Source organism: Arvicola amphibius, chromosome 8, assembly GCF_903992535.2.
Source record: "Arvicola amphibius chromosome 8, mArvAmp1.2, whole genome shotgun sequence".
NCBI lineage: Eukaryota > Metazoa > Chordata > Mammalia > Rodentia > Cricetidae > Arvicola > Arvicola amphibius.
Genome location: NC_052054.1, coordinates 36,573,077 through 36,592,291, shown reverse-complemented (window position 1 = coordinate 36,592,291; position 19,215 = coordinate 36,573,077). Strand labels below are relative to the sequence as shown.

Here is a 19,215-nt window from a genome sequence, read left to right as displayed (position 1 = left end):
CTATGAACTACGTTAACACATTTTTATGAGGGAGAAGCATCTGTATGTCACTGATAATGTAATTTGTAATTACGATGTAGACTGGAAAAGTTCTAGAAGATTTTTTTTTATTAACAAATAGCATTATTCAATATCCAACAAGCCTCACCCTATGTTTAGGTTCTAGTATAATGTCCTGATGATGGGAAGGTGACAACACTCCATTATCTTTAATGCTAATTGTTAAGGTGCCCATTTCCTCTCTATTTTCCTTTACTTGTAAAAATGACAGCATGCTTATAAAGCATGAATTAAGAAAATATCCTGGGTTCCTCCTTCCTTCTATAAAAGCTTAGGCATTCTCTTAGCTCCCAGCTTGGCACCATGGCTGTCCTGGCTTCCTTTGTCTGGGTACTGGTTGGCTGCATTTCTGCTTCTGTAGCAGAGGGCTCTAATATTTCAGATTTATATCCTCCTTTCTGGGAAGAGAGCCCTAAACAGTTAAGTGATTACAGGTTGGAGAATGGAAAGTACATCATTAACCCATGGGTATTCACTGATAGAATGGGGTTGTATAGAATCTTACTGAATCAGACGGCTACATATTTTGCAAGCTATGGTCCAGAAAATGAACAGAATCTTTTCTGGGGATTGCCTCTGCAGTTTGGATGGCAATATAGATCAGGTAAGAAAGAGCCGTATTTCCCTATATACCAATATATTCCCAAGGTCTGAGGAAAATGGGATTCTCCCCATATCTTTCACTGCTGTCTAGTTTTATGTCAACTTGACACAGACTAGAAGCGGGGTCCTTCTAAGTACCAGCCCTTCAGATTCCTTCATGGTTCAGCTAAGGCACTACAACAGGCAAAAGAAAATAACTAAGGGCATCTGAGGAAAAACTATCAACTCAGGCAACTTTTCCTTAGTATGTCTCTTTATTGTTCTCTCTTCATTATAGTCTATTCTAATTCTTTTGTCCTGTCTATAATTTCTTAGCCCCAAGTTTCTGTCTCAATCCAAATTTCAATTCCAATTCTCTGCTGTATTCTTCTTCTTTTTCATTTTCCTATCTCCACTAAGATCTTGGATGCTTTTCCTTCTGTTCCTGCTTCTAACTATCTTTGTTCTTACCCAGCTGCAAAGACTCACAAAACCTTGCAGGTATAGGTAACCAGGAAACATATATAAGCAGACAAGGGAAGTTTATGGCCCTTTCTCCACTAGCATTTTGTCAAATGTTAGTAAGCTTCAATGTTAGCAAGCTCTAAAGTTCGATGCTTACCAGAGGCATCAGTGGAGGATTGTCTCCCTCTGGGTTGTGGATGGATGGCTAATTAATTTTCCTGAAGGTAAGACACAAGTACTAAATTTCCTGAATGAAAGTCATCAGTAAACTGAGGTGAAGGTGAGGTGAGGAGTTGGGAATCTTTTAAAACAAGGTTAGTTTTAGGTCATTTTCTTATCCATAAGTGAGGAAAATATGAAGGTATGCTTACTTTTTTAAAATCTATGTGAACAGCTATGAATTAAAGTCTTCAGCATGTAGTAATTCTCTGTCCTTGGATATCTGGGAATGTCTTAAATAGAATGCTTTTGCCTGGACCTTAAGTGCTGACCGAATGGCTGTCAATAAAGATAATTGCAGGAAGGCAGATTTCTATGTTTACAAAGGCAACAGGAGCAAAGGCCTGATTGTGGGAAACTGTTTCCACTCTTAGCTAGGGGAATATAATCAGTAAACCCCCAAAGCATTGGAAGATAGTGCCCAGTAAATGATCAAACAGTGCTGAGCTGTGGGAATTAATTCCCAAAAGTGTAACAGAAAGGGAATAGCTACAGCGAGAAATCTCACAGTAAGAAACAGCCACTTTATTCACAAGGCATTCCAATATGCCTTACATATTGATTTAAACATCCAGCTAAGCCCTTGGCCCTGATGAGTCTCCTGATGAAAAGATGGCTGAGTAATTTCTGTATAGTGCTGTGGTTTGTAGCAGACTAAAGATATTTGAGAGGAGGGAATGTCAGTTGAGAAATTGCTTCCATAAAATCAACCTGTGGGCAAGCCTTCGGGTCCTTTTTTTCTTTAGTGATTGATGTGAGAGGGACCAGTTCACTGCGGGTGGTGCCATCCCTGGGCTGATGGTCTGGATTCTATAAGAAAGCAGTCTGAGCATACCATAAGGAGTAACCCAGTAAGCAGACTGGTCTCTGCATCAACCTCTGCCTCCAGATTCCAGCCCAATTTGAGCTCCTACCTTAGCTTCCATCAGTGGACTGTGATTCAGTATAAGTAAGGCAAATCTTTTTCTCTTAAGTTGCTTTAGATCATAGTATTTCAAAACCAAATTAGTAACCCTAACTAATTTGAACCACGTCTCTTTGAAAACTGATTCTTCTTGTTTACTTTTAAATCTCCTCATAATCATCGTTTCTTCTATTACCATTTGTCCTTATCCACAAATCCTTCCTCTGTGAGTTGGTTGTTCCTACCAGACACTTCAATGACACATAGGCATAGAGACCAACCAAAAAGACACATATTTCCTCTAATTCATTGAGTATTTTCAAAATAGTTACTACCGCACTGCTAACTACATATCTCTTCCTGCTCCTATGAACACATAAGGGGATATTCATTACAAACAGGAGAGGTGTCAGATTATATTGATCTTCTTGAGAATCCCAATTCCGACTGCCTGATCATAAGCATGAAATTATAAATGCGTGGCACCCTGATAATGGTGAGCTGAGCCAATGGTTGCTCTTTCTTGGAAACAACGCTCTTTTCAGTGTATATACATGGGAGATATTTGAGAATGATACATTCAATTATAAAAAAGATAGTTCTTACAGACAGAAGTACATGAAGAGATTTGTGCCAGAAGTCCAACCTACACTGCTTACTCATTGCTCAGCAAGTGAGAAAATAGAGGGGGAAAGAAGAAAGGATATGGGAAATGGTAACAGCTTGGGAGAAAAAGAAAGATTATTTTCTGGTGTTCTGATGTTTATGTAATGGATAGTCAGCATGTAAAATACTTCTGGTAGCTTCTCTTAACTTATGCAGAAATCTCATGGATACCGAATATTTTTATTTCCACTTTTCAGTATGGTACAAACTGATGCATATGTGGTCATGTTATTTAGAAAGTGTAGACCAAAGGTTTGGTTTGACTTTTAACTCACCTCCTTTTCGGTGAGTGACTGTTGCTTTCATGATTTCTATTTAGAGCTAGAGAAGGCAGTAAAATGTAAAGCTATGTAAGTAAAACTACACATACACACACACACACACACAGAGCTTATAAATTAAAATCAAAAGTTTGATATAGCTGAAAAACAGAAAATAATTTGGTTGAGAGATGAGAAATAGAATATAAAAATGATGATAAATAAAATATAAGTAAAATGGAAAATTTGTATCTATCAATTAAATGCATATATTTAACCATTTTAAATGTGTATAATAAACAAATACAACTGTGCATTCTCTGTTCTATAGGTCGACTAGCTGATCCCACTGGCGAGACAGACTGTGGCTATGAACCTGGAAACCCTCTGTGTGTATCTGTTGACAGTTGGTGGGCTGGTAGGTTCACTTCAATAGTAAAATTGTACATTTAAACACAAATCATATAGATAGAGACAAAACTGAAACAATTTTGCTTCTTTTCCAAGATGAATCTACATCATATACCAGTGGCCTTGATGACATGTGGCAGAATTGACCAGCCAAATATTAACTTTTAAGGACATATTAAGACTTTTTGCAGGAGGATTAAATCAAGGAACTGCAAAAGTCATGACCTCTAGGAATCAGCACTATCAGTAACATGACAGTCTCCCAGAGGAACACAGAGTCTTTGAAAAGAGAGATCAAGATAGTATTGCTTTTCCCTTTTTCTCAGAAAAAAAGTACTAAATACTGAAACTCACAAACTTGATAGAGTTTAGAGTTGTTGGCCAGTCTACAGGAAAGTTATAGTCATGTATGAAATACTAATAACAACTTAAATGTATTTTCTAATTTGTTCATGGTGTATTTTGCTTTGAAATTAATTTACATAAAAATTTTATTAGAATAATTTCCAATGATTAGAAATAACATTGCATTAAATATTACTTTTTTGGAATGCTGCATAAAGAGTATGAACCACTGGGTATTTCCTTCATGCTAACTTGAGTCATTCTTTTCAAAAAACATAAGTAGACTTGTCAAGAGCTCTAGATGTCTGATAGGCTTAGTAATGTTGAGTATTAAGAATGAGTACAAGCTAGTTACCTAACTAAATTAACTTGTTGAAATCTGCTGGGCTTTCTCCTCTGTAACTGCAACCTTTGCAGCTCTGAGAAACTCATCAGGCTGTGAGATACATTTCCTGCTTTAGAAAATCCAGGTTAAAAAACTCAGTGAAAAGGATATGTAAAATTTGAACTAAGTTGTGAATCATCAAATACATATTTTCTGAATCTATAATAATGCTTGATTATTTTATAAAACATTAAAATCAACAATGTAATCTCATTCAGAACTTCTGTACTATTCTGTGATCAATTTGGCAGTTTTTTTCCACTTCATTTATTTAATGATGCTAAATAGGAATGTTATCCTATTAGAATTACTTTTCTTAAAAATATTGTAATTTGGCACTTTAGTGGGTGCACATACACTCACAATTCTAGAATTATTAAAATGTAAGTAGATTTTCCTCACTGTTTTTAGTTGATAATTTTTATCATCATTTGGGGGCTGTGACTTTTCCTTAACGACTTATGTTTCCTCAAAACATGCTTTGGAATTTGTCCCTGACTGTGGTGTCAGGCTAACCAGCCTTTTGTTTTTACAGATACAAATTATTTTTTGAGTGTGATTCCTTTCCTTGCTGCTGTTGATTCTGGCGTACTGGGGATAACGTCAGACCAATTTATGATGTTACCACCACCCCAGGATCAGTCGAGGTTCTGTTACAGTGTTTCTGACTGCAAAGAGCTCGTTGGTGAAACAATGGACTCATGGATCACCTTTTTTGAGGTTCTTCTTTTAAGTTTTATACCACACTCCTCAGACAGGGGGAGATAATGCTTTTTGTGAAAGTCTTTTGTGAAAGATTGCTTTTATGAACTGTATATTTTCCTGAATATATTAAAATGTAAATTGCAAATAGATATTTTACTCAGAAGTGATGAAGAAATACAGTGCATGCTTCAGAAACCCAGTGTTCTCATTCAGCATTAGCACAAAATTCATCTGTTCTCACTGAATATAAAGACATACCACAAATGGCTAGCATGCAGGAAGTTTTAAGAGAGTATATAGGCATGTGAGTAATTGGGAGTTTAGGTCATTTGTGAAACAGTTTAAGAAGCAGGATTATAAGGTTGTTTTAGACTACTCTATCAATTATTGACTGAATTAATAACTTCATATGTAGGTAGAACTAAACAGCGATATGTTGTTCTGAACTTGCCATCTGAATACAAAAATAAAATATAGAGGTCACGCATAGAAGAGTTGCTTCTAATTCACTGATTGTTAGTGATTTAAATATATATTTAAGTATAAATATATATTCTTTAGATGGTTAATTCATTGCTTTAGATATGATTCAATTTAATTTTCAAACATTTTCTCCTCACTTTGAAACTTTTAAGAGAATTTTTTTTATTTTATTTTATTTTTTGGTTTTTCGAGACAGGGTTTCCCTGTAGTTTCTAGAGCCTGTCCTGGAACTAGCTCTTGTAGACCAGGCTGGCCTAGAACTCAGAGATCTGCCTGCCTCTGCCTGCCAAGTGCTGGGATTAAAGGCGTGTGCCACCACCGCCCGGCCTTTTAAGAGAATTTTAATAATGTTGACAGAAAAATGACAATGTTCTACCAACTGTAAAACATTGACGCTTTGCAGATATTTGAAGTTCACGTCAACTAGATGGCATGCTTTACTGAAAAGCACTAGATATTGTCTCCTTTACTGTTCAGCACTAAGGAGTGGCATTTAGTAACAGCATTGTCAGATCAGGCTGACTATTGCTCTTATCTCAGTACCTAGTAGACTTCAAGGAAGCGTAGCCCACATAACACTTTTTCTTCTATGCTTTAGTACATGAAGTTGCCTTCCAGCGACTTTGAGGGTCTTTTGAAGAACATATGGGCTGCTCATACCGCCTCCTTGGGGTATCCTCTCAGTGTCTTTGAAGACAGGTAAGAAACATTTTTGTTTTTTGGTTTTTTTTTTTTTGTCTCTGTTTTAGTTTGATTTTTTTTCCTTTGCTTTGATTAAAAACCATGACCAAAAGCAACTTGGGAAAGAAATGGTTTGTTCCAGCTTCTAAGTTATAGTTTATCATCAAGATAAGTCAGGAAAGGAGCTTCAACAAGAATATGGAGGCAGGAACCAGAGCAGAAACCGGGGAAGAATACTGCTTCATTCAGCTAAATTTCTTGTAAAGCTCAAGGCTACCTGCTTAGGGATGGTACTGCCTACAGTGGGTTGGGTCCACTTGCATTGATTAGCAATCATGAAAATACTTCACAGCCACAGGCCAATCTGATGGACACAATTCATGAATTGAAATTCCCGCTTCCTGGGCATGTCCAGATTTGTGTCAAGTAAACTAAAATTAACCAGTGTGGTCTTATTCATTTTTCATTTTCTTTTAGAATAATCATGATTTTTAATCTTAATAAAACAAAACTAATGCAATCACTGGTGATTATGGTGGTAAAGGGCAAATTTAGAATATATTTAAGGAAGTGGAGAAAACTTGTAGCACAAATTCTTGTTGGTGTTAATAATAAAAGCCTAGAGTCAGAAGATGGAGGAGTGTCTATGTGTTACTTTCATTATTAATAAATATACTGCCTTAGCCCTTTAAGAGACAGAAAATTAGGTAGGCGGAGTAGACAGAACAGAATTGTGGGAAAACGGAAGCAGAGTTGGGGAGACGCTTCAGGCAGTCGCCAGAGTGAGTCACCATGATTCTCCTCTCTGAGATGGACGCAGGTTAAGATCTCTCCTGGTAAGCCACACCTCGTGGTGCTATATAAATTACTAAATATGGCTTAAAGCAAGATATGAGAATCAACCAACAAGAAGCTACAGATAACGGGCCAGGGGCCAGGCAGTATTTAAATGAATACATTTTCTGTGTAATTATTTTGGGTAAAGCTAGCCGGGTAGCGGGACACAGACCGCCGCTCCTTTCAACAGTCAGATATAGGGGTTAATGCTAAAGATCAGAGATGCAGAGAGGCCATCCACTAGGGAGTTCTTTTACCTCTACCGATGCTCAGATCAAAGGGGCAATTCTGTCCTCAGACTGGATTCACCAAAACATTGTATTTCTTTACCTTTCTTGGTATGCTTTGCCTGCCAGGGCTCATGTTCTGGTCAGCTGAGGATGGGTGTAGCGTAGGTGAAAATGTTTGAGACACTTTACAAATGCATATCCTTTATTACTTTCTCTTCATTGTCTGAGGATTTAGGCAAGTGCAGAAACATGGGAAGAAATTTAAAAATCTTGGTCATTTTCCCCAAATTTTTAGTTTTTGGAGAGTTCGTGATCAGTCAAACTCTGCTTTGTGCCACTGTTCTTCATTTTGGTTTGTTTTCTCCTTGAATCTCTGTTCTGGTAGCTCTTAGACCTCAGAGGCTTCCCCACCATATCTGAGTAACTTGGTTGTCTATTAAATTTAAAGACCAGCATCTAGAAAAGAGTATATTTGAGGTCTTGTACAATGAACATTCTTCTGAGGAAATCCTCCATCTTACTGACTAAACAACTGTTTAACTTTTGACAGCCATTGGCCAAGACTTTGTCCTTCCACTTGAGCTCAGCTTTCCTAGAGAAGAGACATTTTTCAGTCCCCAGTTTGAAAGTAAAATCAAGACCCAGCTACTGTGAGTCTCAAAGTTAGCTGCTTCTGGTTTTTGTTGTTGTTGTTGTTAGTTTGGTTTTTTTAAATTTTTTTTCCATTTTTTCAAGGAAAAAGATACTTAATGTTTCTATCAAGGTAAGGCTTACCTTAGGAACTGCTATTTTAGAATCAATATTCACATATTGATTTTATGAACTAAGGTACAGTTGACATGTACCAATGCACACTGATTTGGGTATTTATTCAGCTGAATGAACTTGGCAACGGCAAGCACCTCTCAAGCCACCACCTAAAACAAAATGAATGACATTTTTATCACCCTTTCTAGAACATTCCTTATGTCTCTTATTTTACTCTCCTTAAAAGCTTCCTTTCTTTTTTCCCCCCAAATATAAATCATATACAAGCTAAATGTCTCAATAGCAGAAATAACTTTTGGCACACCCATCTTCTAACCCAAGGTTAACAAACACTAACAAGTACAATGCATTTTTTCTTTCTTTTTCTGTTTATTTTATTGATTAAAAAAGGGGGGGGGGAGATCTCATGTGTCCCAAACTGGCGGCTGAGAAAGAACTTGGCCCTGTGATCTTCCTGATTCATATTCCAGGTGTGAAGTGCAAACATGTGACACCAGGCCTTGTTCGTATTTGTAGTTACATAGACAATCTTATTTAAACATGCTCTTAACATGTTTATTACATGATTTTCAAGTACAACGTGCCTAGGAAATGACATAAATGGAAAGTAAAATATTAAGAAGAGGTTACTGATTGAATAACCCTTCACGGACTTAGATTGAAATTTTATTTAGCTATCTACACAATTCCTGAAAGACAAACCAAATTCATGGTACTTTTGAACTTTAAAAATAACACTTGAATTTTATTTCTAGGTACTGGATGTTTTCCACAAAGTGAGATTTAAATTCTGAGGAAATAAATAATCACTGATATTTTTGTCTGTTTGTCTTTTAGATATGCCTATTATTCTGATCAAGAATCAAAATTTGAGAGAAACTGGGCTATTGCTGTAGAGTACTTAGCTGTGGCCTACTATCCTTCAACCCTGATTAGAACACATGGCTTTCAGCAGGGCCTGCCACCACGTATTCTTCTTGATAATGATATAGCCCCCTTTATTGCTGACTTCACTACTACTCAGAACACAGTCCTGCTGTCACTCACAGCTCTTGGTAATATTGATCAACTTACAGGTAAATATTTTTAAACAATTCCAGAAAAAAAATCAGGACTGTATGTATTGGAAGACTACATAAACTAATTTAAGTAGAAATGCATTTAGCCAGCATACATTAAAAATGTATGAGTTCCTATTTTCTTAGCAGTAATTACTCTTGATAGATGGTAAGGCCATTGAATAATCACAATTCCTTTATTTATAACCTGTCCCTTCATTTGGATGTCACTTTGAACCTTAACATCTGTAATATCAAGTGAAATATAAACATAAAGCTCACATACAATCACTATTTCATTAATGAAAACTTTTTAAATATATTTTTCTACTTTACTCTTAAGTCTAAAGAAAACAAATAAATTGCAAAAGAAAAGTTGCCATCATTAATGAGATCACTGTCCACCTGACTCTTGGATGCTTCTAGTCCAGTACTACTAGTCAAAAAGGACAACCTTTGCTCTAGAATGGCCAACCATATTGAAAAACAGGCTTCATTACTAAGTGTATAAAGATTGCCATGCCATCCCATTTTACACTTATGACTTATGGGATTTTGAGATTAATTAAACATATATGTTATTATTTTATTAAGGGAAAAAGTTTTGAGTCCATAACTTATACATGAAATAAATTAGTTGTAAGTAAACTATCTTCAAATTTGTAGAAAACTTTCACATTAGACCATCAGATTCATCAAATATGTTAGTGCCCTAATGCAATTGATGCCTCTTCTCACCTCACCCTTGGTTGTAGTATAATACTGTCAGTCAGCAGATAGCTTTCCTTCACACAATGAACTGATCTTCAGTTGGTGGATACTATTTGGAAGATTGGTGTTAGAATTATCTTATTTTCTCATAGACATGCAGTATTTTATTTAATGAATTTAGTATGACTATGGAAGTTGTTGAAAGTCATGACTGACAATACAAGATTCTGCCATATGTACTTTTCCTTATCATTTATGATTCCACTACTTATAAAGCATGACAAAAAACTCTCAGGTCAGATATTGTAAAATGATAATACTATCAGTGAAATTAAATTTTCATCATGAATTGAAGATTTTATTGTTAATTGATAGAAAGCAACTAAAATAAATTTGACCAATGGTTATTTCCTAATGAAGCTAAGAAATGTTTTCAGGAGTTGACATGCACTCATTTTATCTTTTCTAGGATCATTCTCTTTGACTGCATGGAAAATTCTCATGAGTTCAAAATTTGCAAGGAAAGAATTTCTAAAAGTTCTTGAAAAGTTGATGTGAACATCTACATAAAACATAACATTTTTGTGGACAGTGAACAACTATCTTTGGCCACAAACAATTAAAAATAATAACTTTGATCATAATCATGTAGGTTTATGATTTGGGATTTTTTGCTTAATGTTCATTTGTCCAGGATTTCCTCCCATATATTCCTAGAATAAAATTTAAATCAATTTTGGACAATATCTCTTGAATTTTCAAATCTTCAGTATTTAATCTTATGATATAAAGATTCTAGCCAATGATAACCAAATCACAAAGATTCATTAAAGTGATTTTAAGCATGTCTGAGTGTTGTGATGCTACTTTATATTATGTAGATTTTACAAAATGGAGAATAATATCTCCTACTGATATTTAACCAAAACCCAAAATATCAAATATCGACATCCAACTTAAATATTTAAATCTGAAAAAACTTAACTCCAAACGGAATTCACTGACTTATCAGGTTTGATTCATGATTTGTTAGCCGTAAGTTTATAATTACTTGTTAGAGTTCCCATCATTGACCAAAATTTGTAAAGACTCCTTCAGGGTCCCGTTTCTCATTGTTGTACCCTTTTAAGAGAGAGATTTGTAGTGATGAGCTACGGGCTGGCTCCCCACCGCCCAGCTCCCAGCCACCGGCTAGCTTTATCCAAAATAATTACACCGAAACTGTATTCTTTTAAACACTGCCTGGCCTATTATTTTCAGCCTCTTACTTACATCTTGATTAACCCATATCTAATAATCTATGTAGCACCACGAATGGTGTCTTACCGGGAAAGATTCAGCATGTCTGACCTGGCTTCTAGCTTCATCGTGTCTGGTTGTAGAGGCAGGGCAATTGTCTGAGCCATCTACCTCACTTCCTTCTTCCTGTTCTGTCTACTCCACCCACCTATTTTCTAACCTATTAGGCCAAGCAGTTTTCTTTATTAATTAACCAATGAAATCAACAGATTGATAGAAGACCCGCCTCCATCATTTCCCCTTTTTCTGTTTAAACAAAAGGAAAGGCTTTAACTTTAACATAGTAAAATTACATATAACAAAACAGTTATCAAGTAAGAATTACAGTTACAATATTTATATCTATTTTATCTTTTATCATAACAAAGGAAAACTATAACTATCTATTCTTCAACTCCATCAAAGACTCCAGAAGAACACAATATTACCTAGGTGAACAAGAAGTAAGCTACTTCCAAAACTCTAGAAATGACAGAGACATCTTGCTGCCTGGACAGTCACCCAAAGTTCTTTTGTACTGTTGGGGCATCCATCTTCGGCCTACAGGCCCATAGTATCCAGAAGACTTTTCCATGAAGCAGGAAATTTCAAAGGCAGTTCAGTCAGTATCTGCTGTGTCCTGCAGAATGTCTCAAAGACTCTTTCATGAATCAGGAACCCCAAAAGACCATCTCACCTTTAGGCAAGTCCATCAGTCCTCTTTCTGTGGGTTCTTTGTGTTCATGTATGCCAACAGTCCAGGCAAGAGCAGTTTCTTGCCCAAATGGCTAACAAAGTCCATAAGGAGCCTCTTCGATGCCCATCTTCCTCTTGAAGTAGATTGGTGCTGCCAGGAGCAGACATGTCTCATTGTCATGAAAAGTCCTAAGTTATTAAAACATTAAATACCATATTTTGCAGTCTTTGAAAGATATGAAGAATGTCTATCTAAAATATATCTATGCACATCTAGAAAATCTATCATAACTACAAGTTTGACTGTTATTGATAACTATCCATTAACAACCTATATAAATTACATTTTTAAATGAACCACACAATCACAATACCTTAATCAGTATCAGAAATACATATACATATAACAAGATTGACCCTTAAATTTAAATCACTAAAGCAAAATCCACATCAATGCAAATTATTCATATCTATATCATATCTCCCTTTAAATGTAAAAGAACATTATAAACAATATCTGGGAATATGGATGTAGTTATTTCTCTCCAAACTGCTTCATGCTGAATGGGGGCGCTGTTAATCAGATCTTTCATGGTGTAACCTGTGTGCCAGGTTCATCTCAGTCATCAGTTGGGTGAAGTAATTTTTTGAGGGTGTTCACAGCAACCTTCAGGAGGGTGTGGTCTATCATACCATATTGGGATATAAGCCATCCACACGGTCTTATTTTCTGTAAAAACAAAGAAACTCCTTTCCAAAGCATCATGTCCTTAGATCCAAATTGTAAAGTCAAGGTATTTTCAAAATATCTATTCTGGAATAGTTTAACAGCATTTGTAAACAAATATCTTTTAGCAGCTGTTGCTCCTTCCTCGGCATTCAAACAATTCAAAGAGAGCATAATAGTATACAGCATCAAAATTCTTTGTGTATTTTCCATCTTTGTATGGCTTTATTTTAGCCTCTATTTTGTTTATTTTTACTTTTATTTTTTTTAATTTTTTGACAAGTTCTCTATATCTTTGTCCTGGAATAACTCTGCACACCAGGCTGTCCTTGAATTCTCAGAGATCCACTTGCCTTTGCATCCCAAGTGCTGGGATTAAAGGCGTATGCTACCACACCTAGAACTCACAGAGATCTGTCTGTCTCTGCCTCCCAGGCATTGGGATTAAAGGTGTGTGCTGCCACACCTTGAAGTCACAGAGGTCAATCTACCTCTGCCTCCCAAGTGTTGGGATTAAAGGTGTGTACCACCACAACAAACTACTTCCTTTTTTTCTTTTGCTTTTTTTTTTTTACTTTTAAGAACTTTAACCTTTAGCCTGCATATATATATATATATATATATATATATATATATATATATATGTATACATATATATATATATATATATATATATATATATTTTTGGTTTTTTGAGACAGGGTTTCTCACTTCCTTCTTCCTGTTCTGTCTACTCCACCCACCTATTTTCTAACCTATTAGGCCAAGCAGTTTTCTTTATTAATTAACCAATGAAATCAACAGATTGTTAGAAGACCCGCCTCCATCAGAGATTGACTGGATGGATTTGATAATTTTCAAAGGGCTTCTCTGCTTCACTGTACCAGACCTTTCCCGAGTCTGCACGTCAACAAGAGCCAATGGTTGATGAACTGTGTCACCTTGTTTCTCAGAGCAACAGGTCTACTTCTCAGCATCAGTGTTCTATATTGGTTACAGCAAAGAAAACTGTAACAGAATACATAAGAGAAGCATTATATTATATATAATATATAAGATAATCATTATATAGTAAAGAAAAGGATTAATTTTGGCTCAGTTTCAGAGGACATAGTCCAATATATTGGGGAGCTCATGGCATCCCAAGCCACAGGAATGGGTGTCTGATATCTCTAAAGTTCAGGAAAGAGCAGGAACCAAAGATTAAAGGACAGAAGCAAGAAAAAGTTACAACTAATAAAGGTCTGTCTCTAAACTGAGTGACTAAACTGAGCCTTCTGGCCACATGACTTTGAAATGATGTCACCAGCTACAAATCACATGTACAAATCAGATACACAAGTCTGTGGGAAAAAAATTAAGATTCAAACTATAACAAAACACAAGAATGGAAGTTCAAAAAGACTAATGATTCCATCAAGAATAAAATGCAAGCTGCTCAGCCGGTATTGGGGCTGGGACCCAGTGGTGAGTGGCGGGAGATCCTTTGTTTCACTCAGCTTACCAGTGGCAAGCTGGGCCTTTTGTCTGTGAGATACCTGCCCAGCAAGGAGCCAACATCCTGTAACAGAAGACCCATCAGAGGGGTACCTGGCCAACAAGGGGCCATAATCCTGTACCAGAAGAACTATTGGAGAGCATTTAAAGGAAGAGATGGGCAGGCGCCAGGGCAAGAATCCCTCCAACAATCTGATAAACAACATGAAAACACCAGAACCTAGAGATCTTACAAGAGAAGGACTTGAACACCCTAACCTAGAAGAAGTGGAAAAAAATTGACATTATGAAAGTGATAGAGACACTTAACCTGGATATGAAAAACTCCCTTAAAGAAATGGATGAGAAGTATAACAAAAAGTTCAAAGAAATGAGTAAATCCGTAAATGATACCCTGGAAAACCAAGAAAAAACTATCAAACAGATAATGGAAACAGTTCAAGAATTGAAAACTGAAATGGAGGCATTAAAGAAAACACAAACCGAGGGCCAGCTGGATATGGAAAATCTAGGTAAATGAACAGAGACTATAGAAACAAGCATAACCAATAGAATAAAAGAGATAGAAGGAAGAATCTCAGATTCTGAAGAATACCATAGAGAAAATAAACACACTGATCAAAGAAAACAGCAAATCCAACAAATTCTCATCACAAAACATTCAGGAAATATGGGACACAATAAAAAGACCAAACCTAAGAATAATAGGGGTAGAAGAAGGAGAAGAATTACAGATCGAAGGCCCAGAAAATATATTCAACAAAATTATAGAAGAAAACTTTCCCAACCTAAAGAAAGATATTCCTATGAAGGTTCAAGAAGCATACAGAACACCGAATAGACCAGATAAAAAAAATCCCCTTGCCATATAATAATCAAAACACAAAACATAGAGATTAAAGAAAGAATATTAAGAGCTGCAAAGGAAAAAGGTCAAGTAACTTATAAAGGTAAACCTATCAGACTTACACGGGACTTCTCTATGAAAACCATGAAAGCCAGAAGGTCCTGGATAGAGGTACTGCAGAAACTAAGAGACCATGGATGCAAGCCCAGACTACTATACCCAGCCAAGCTATCGTTCACTATCAATGGAGAAAACAAAATATTCCAGGATAAAAACAAATTTAAACAATATATAGCCACAAATCCAGCCTTACAGAAAGGAATAGAAGGAAAATCACAACCGAAGGAACCCAACAATGCCAACACTGCCTACAATAACTCAGTCATCTAGCGACCCCTCACCAGCACAACTCAAAGAAAGGAAACATGCAAACTCTACTACCAAAAAAAAAATGACTGGAGTTAACAACCACTGGTCATTAATATCACTTAATATCAATGGACTCAATTCACCTATAAAAAGGCACAGGCTAAGATATTGGATACAAAAACAGGATCCAACATTCTGCTGCTTACAAGAAACACACCTCAACAACAAAGAGAGGCATCTACTCAGAGTAAAGGGTTGGGAAAAGGTTTTTCAAGCAAATGGACCTAAGAAACAAGAGGGTGTGGCCATATTAATTTCTAACAAAATTGACTTCAAACTAAAATCAATCAGAAGAGATGGAGATGGACAGTTTATACTCATAACAGGAATAATTCATCAGGATGAAGTCTCAATCCTGAATATCTATGCCCCTAATATAAAAGCACCCACTTATGTAAAAGACACACTTCTAGAACTCAAGGCAGTCATCAAACCACACACACTAATAATAGGAGACTTCAACACAACTCACTCACCAATGGACAAGTCAATTAGACAGAAACCTAAAAGAGAAATAAGAGAATTAATGGAGGTAATGAAGCAAATGGACTTAACAGACATATAAAACATATATAAAACATTCCACCCAAACAGGAAAGAATATACCTTCTTCTCTGCGGCTCATGGAACCTTTTCGAAAATTGACCACATACTCGGTAACAAAGCAAACCTTCACAGATACAAAAAAATATTAGTAATCACCTGTGTCTTGTCGGATTACCATGGATTAAAGCTAGAATTCAACAACACTGCTACCTCCAGAAAGCCTACAAACTCATGGAAACTGAACAGTAAACTACTCAATCACTCCTGGGTCAAGGAAGAAATAAAGAAAGAAATTAAAGTCTTTCTTGAATTTAATGAAAATAAAGACACAACATACCCAAACCTATGGGACACTATGAAAGCAGTGCTAAGAGGAAAATTCATAGAACTAAGTGCCCACTTAAAAAAAACGGAGAAAGCCCAGGGTCACCGCCCAGACAAAAGGGCCAAGGAAGTGAAAGAGCTATGTGACAAGAACTTTAAGTCTTTGAAGAAAGAAATTGAAGAGGATACCAGAAAATGGAAGGATCTCCCTTGCTCTTGGATTGGGAGGATCAACATAGTAAAAATGGCAATACTACCAAAGGCAATCTATACATTTAATGCAGTCCCCTTAAAGATCCCATCAAAATTCTTCACAGATCTTGAGAGGACAATAATCAACTTTATATGGAAGAACAAGAAACCCAGGATAGCCAAAACAATCTTATACAATAAAGGAACTTCTGGAGGCATTACCATCCCTGACTTCAAACTCTATTACAGAGCTACAGTATTGAAAATAGCCTGGTATTGGCATAAAAATAGAGAAGTCGACCTATGGAATCGAGTAGAAGACCCAGATCTTAACCCAGAAACCTATGAAGACCTGATTTTTGATAAAGGAGCTAAAAGCACACAATGGAAGAAAGAAAGCATCTTCAACAAATGGTGCTGGTGTAACTGGATCTCAACCTGTAGAAGAATGAAAGTAGATCCGTGTCTGTCACCATGCACAAAACTCAAGTCCAAATGGATTAAAGACCTCAATATCAATCTGAACACACTGAACCTGTTAGAGGAGAAAGTGGGAAGTACTCTACAACATATGGGCACAGGAGACCGCTTCCTATGTATAGCCCCAGCAGCACAGACATTAAGGGCAACATTGAATAAATGGGACCTGCTGAAGCTGGACTCCTTTGTTTGTGAATTTCCTTCTATTACTTTCTGTAAGGCTGGATTTGTGGCTATGTATTGTTTAAATTTGTTTTTATCCTGGAATATTTTGTTTTCTCCATTTATAGTGAATGAAAGCTTGGCTGGGTATAGTAATCTGGGCTTGCATCCATGGTCTCTTAGTTTCTGCAATCCAGGACCTTCTGGCTTTCATGGTTTCCATAGAGAAGTCAGGTGTTAGTCTGATAGGTTTACCTTTATATGTTACTTGACCTTTTTCCTTTGCAGCTCTTAATATTCTTTCTTTAATCTGTATGTTTTGTGTTTTGATTATAATATGGCAAGGGAATGTTTTTTTTTTTTTTTTGATCCAGTCTATTTGGTGTTCTGTAAGCTTCTTGGACCTTATAGGAATATCTTTCTTTAGGTTTGGGAAGTTTTCTTCTATAATTTTATTAAATATATTTTCTGGACCATTGAGCTGTAATTCTCCTTCTTCTACGCCTATTATTCTTAGGTTTGGTCTTTTTATTGTGCCCCATATTTCCCGAATATTTTGTGATGAGAATTTGTTGGATTTGCTGTTTTCTTTGATCAGTGGGTTAATTTTTCTATGGTATCTTCAGAATCTGAGATCCTTTCTTCTATCTCTTGTATTCTGTTGGTTATGCTTGTTTCTGTAGTCTCTGTTCGTTTACATAGATTTTCCATATCCAGCTGGCCCTCGGGTTGTGTTTTCTTCCTTGCCTCCATTTCAGTTTTCAAATCTTGCACTGTTTCCATTATCTGTTTGATTGTTTTTTCTTGGTTTCCTAGGATATCATTACGGATTTACTCAATTCTTCAAACTTTTTGTTATTCTTCTCATCCATTTCCTTAAGGGAGTTTTTCACCTGCTGTTTAAGGGACTCTATTACTTTCATAAAGTCAGTTTTTTCTACTTCTTCTTGATTAGTGTGTCCAAGTCCTCCTGTTATAAGTTCGCTGGGTTCTGGTGCTTTCATGTTGTTTTTCAAATTGTTGGAGGAATTCTTGCATTGGCGCCTGCCCATTTCTTCCTCTGAATAATCTCCTTTGGGTCTTTAGAAGTTCAATTCACCCCAATGAATTCAATTCACTCACCCCAATGAATGATGGATCTTCTGGTAGACAGTCAGGTCTCCTTGCTGGCCAAGTGGCTTACTGCTAAAGGGACTACCTTGCTGCAGGCTATTGAAACAGGGGAACTCCCATCGGCCTGGGTGCACTCAATTCCAGGTCCCTGGCTCCCAAACAGGGTGGGCTGTGGGATTTTGTGGCCCCAAAGATGGGAGGATGAGGCGGAGGGGGGGTTCTGGGTGCAAGCTGGGAAGGGACAGGAAGAGAGAGGCAGTATCGGGGAGAATAACCCCTGCAGGAAGAGCAGGAAGTGTGGGGGGGGTAGTTGGGGAATGTCGGTGGTCCCTCTCTGGGCAGCTGCCGCGTTCAGGCACTCACTCACCCCAATGAATGATGGATCCTCTGGCAGACAGTCAGGTCTCCTTGCAGGCCAAGCAGTTCAGTGACAAAGGGCCTACCTTGCTGCAGGCAGGCTAATGAAGCAGGGGACCTCCCATGGGCCTGGGTGCACTCAATTCCAGGTCCAGGCACCCAAACAGGGTGGGCTGTGGGATTTTGTGGCCCCAAAGACGGGAGGATGAGGGGGGGTTCTGGGTGCAAGCTGGGAAGGGACAGGAAGAGAGAGGCAGTATCCGGGAGAATAACCCCTGCAGGAAGAGCAGGAAGTGTGGGGGGTGGAGGGGAGTTGGGGAATGTTGGTGGTCCCTCTCTGGGCAGCTGCCGCGGTTCAGGCACTCACTCCTCACTCATCCCAATGAATGATGGATCCTCTGGCAGACAGTCAGGTCTCCTTGCAGGCCAAGCAGCTCAGTGACAAAGACTGATGAATATCTTGCATATCACCATAGAACCTTCATCTGGCGATGGATGGAGATAGAGACAGAGACCCACATTGTAGTGCAGGACTGAGCTCCCAAAGGCCCAAATGAGGAGCTGAAGGAGGGAGAACATGAGCAAGGAAGTCAAGACGGTGAGGAGTGCACCAACCCACTGAGACTGCGGGGCTGGTCCAATGGGAGCTCACCAAGGCCAGCTGGACTGGGCCTGAAAAAGCATGGGATAAAACCTGAGTCTCTGAACATGGCGGACAATGAAGGCTGACTGAGAAGCCAAGAACAATGCCACTGGGTTTTGATCCTACCACATGTACTGGCTTTGGGGGAGCCTAG

At 37.5% G+C, this 19,215-nt stretch overlaps 1 protein-coding gene across 1 annotated transcript; it reads left to right on the top strand.

Annotated features, from left to right (window-relative positions):
• Positions 1-363: 363 nt before the first annotated feature.
• Positions 364-10,328, top strand: C8H6orf58 (chromosome 8 C6orf58 homolog). Its single transcript, XM_038341076.1, has 6 exons — positions 364-664; positions 3,488-3,574; positions 4,833-5,017; positions 6,084-6,184; positions 8,839-9,077; positions 10,240-10,328. The coding sequence occupies exons 1-6, from the start codon at positions 364-366 to the stop codon at positions 10,326-10,328; spliced, it is 1,002 nt and encodes a 333-aa protein (XP_038197004.1).
• Positions 10,329-19,215: the final 8,887 nt, after the last annotated feature.

Excerpts from the sequence above, each read along its gene's own strand:
- C8H6orf58 (XM_038341076.1), top strand. The coding sequence starts at position 364 with ATGGCTGTCCTGGCTTCCTTTGTCTGGGTACTGGTTGGCTGCATTTCT. Across the intron at positions 665-3,487 it reads TGGATGGCAATATAGATCAG|GTCGACTAGCTGATCCCACT; the intron begins GTAAGAAAGAGC and ends TCTGTTCTATAG. Across the intron at positions 9,078-10,239 it reads TAATATTGATCAACTTACAG|GATCATTCTCTTTGACTGCA; the intron begins GTAAATATTTTT and ends TATCTTTTCTAG.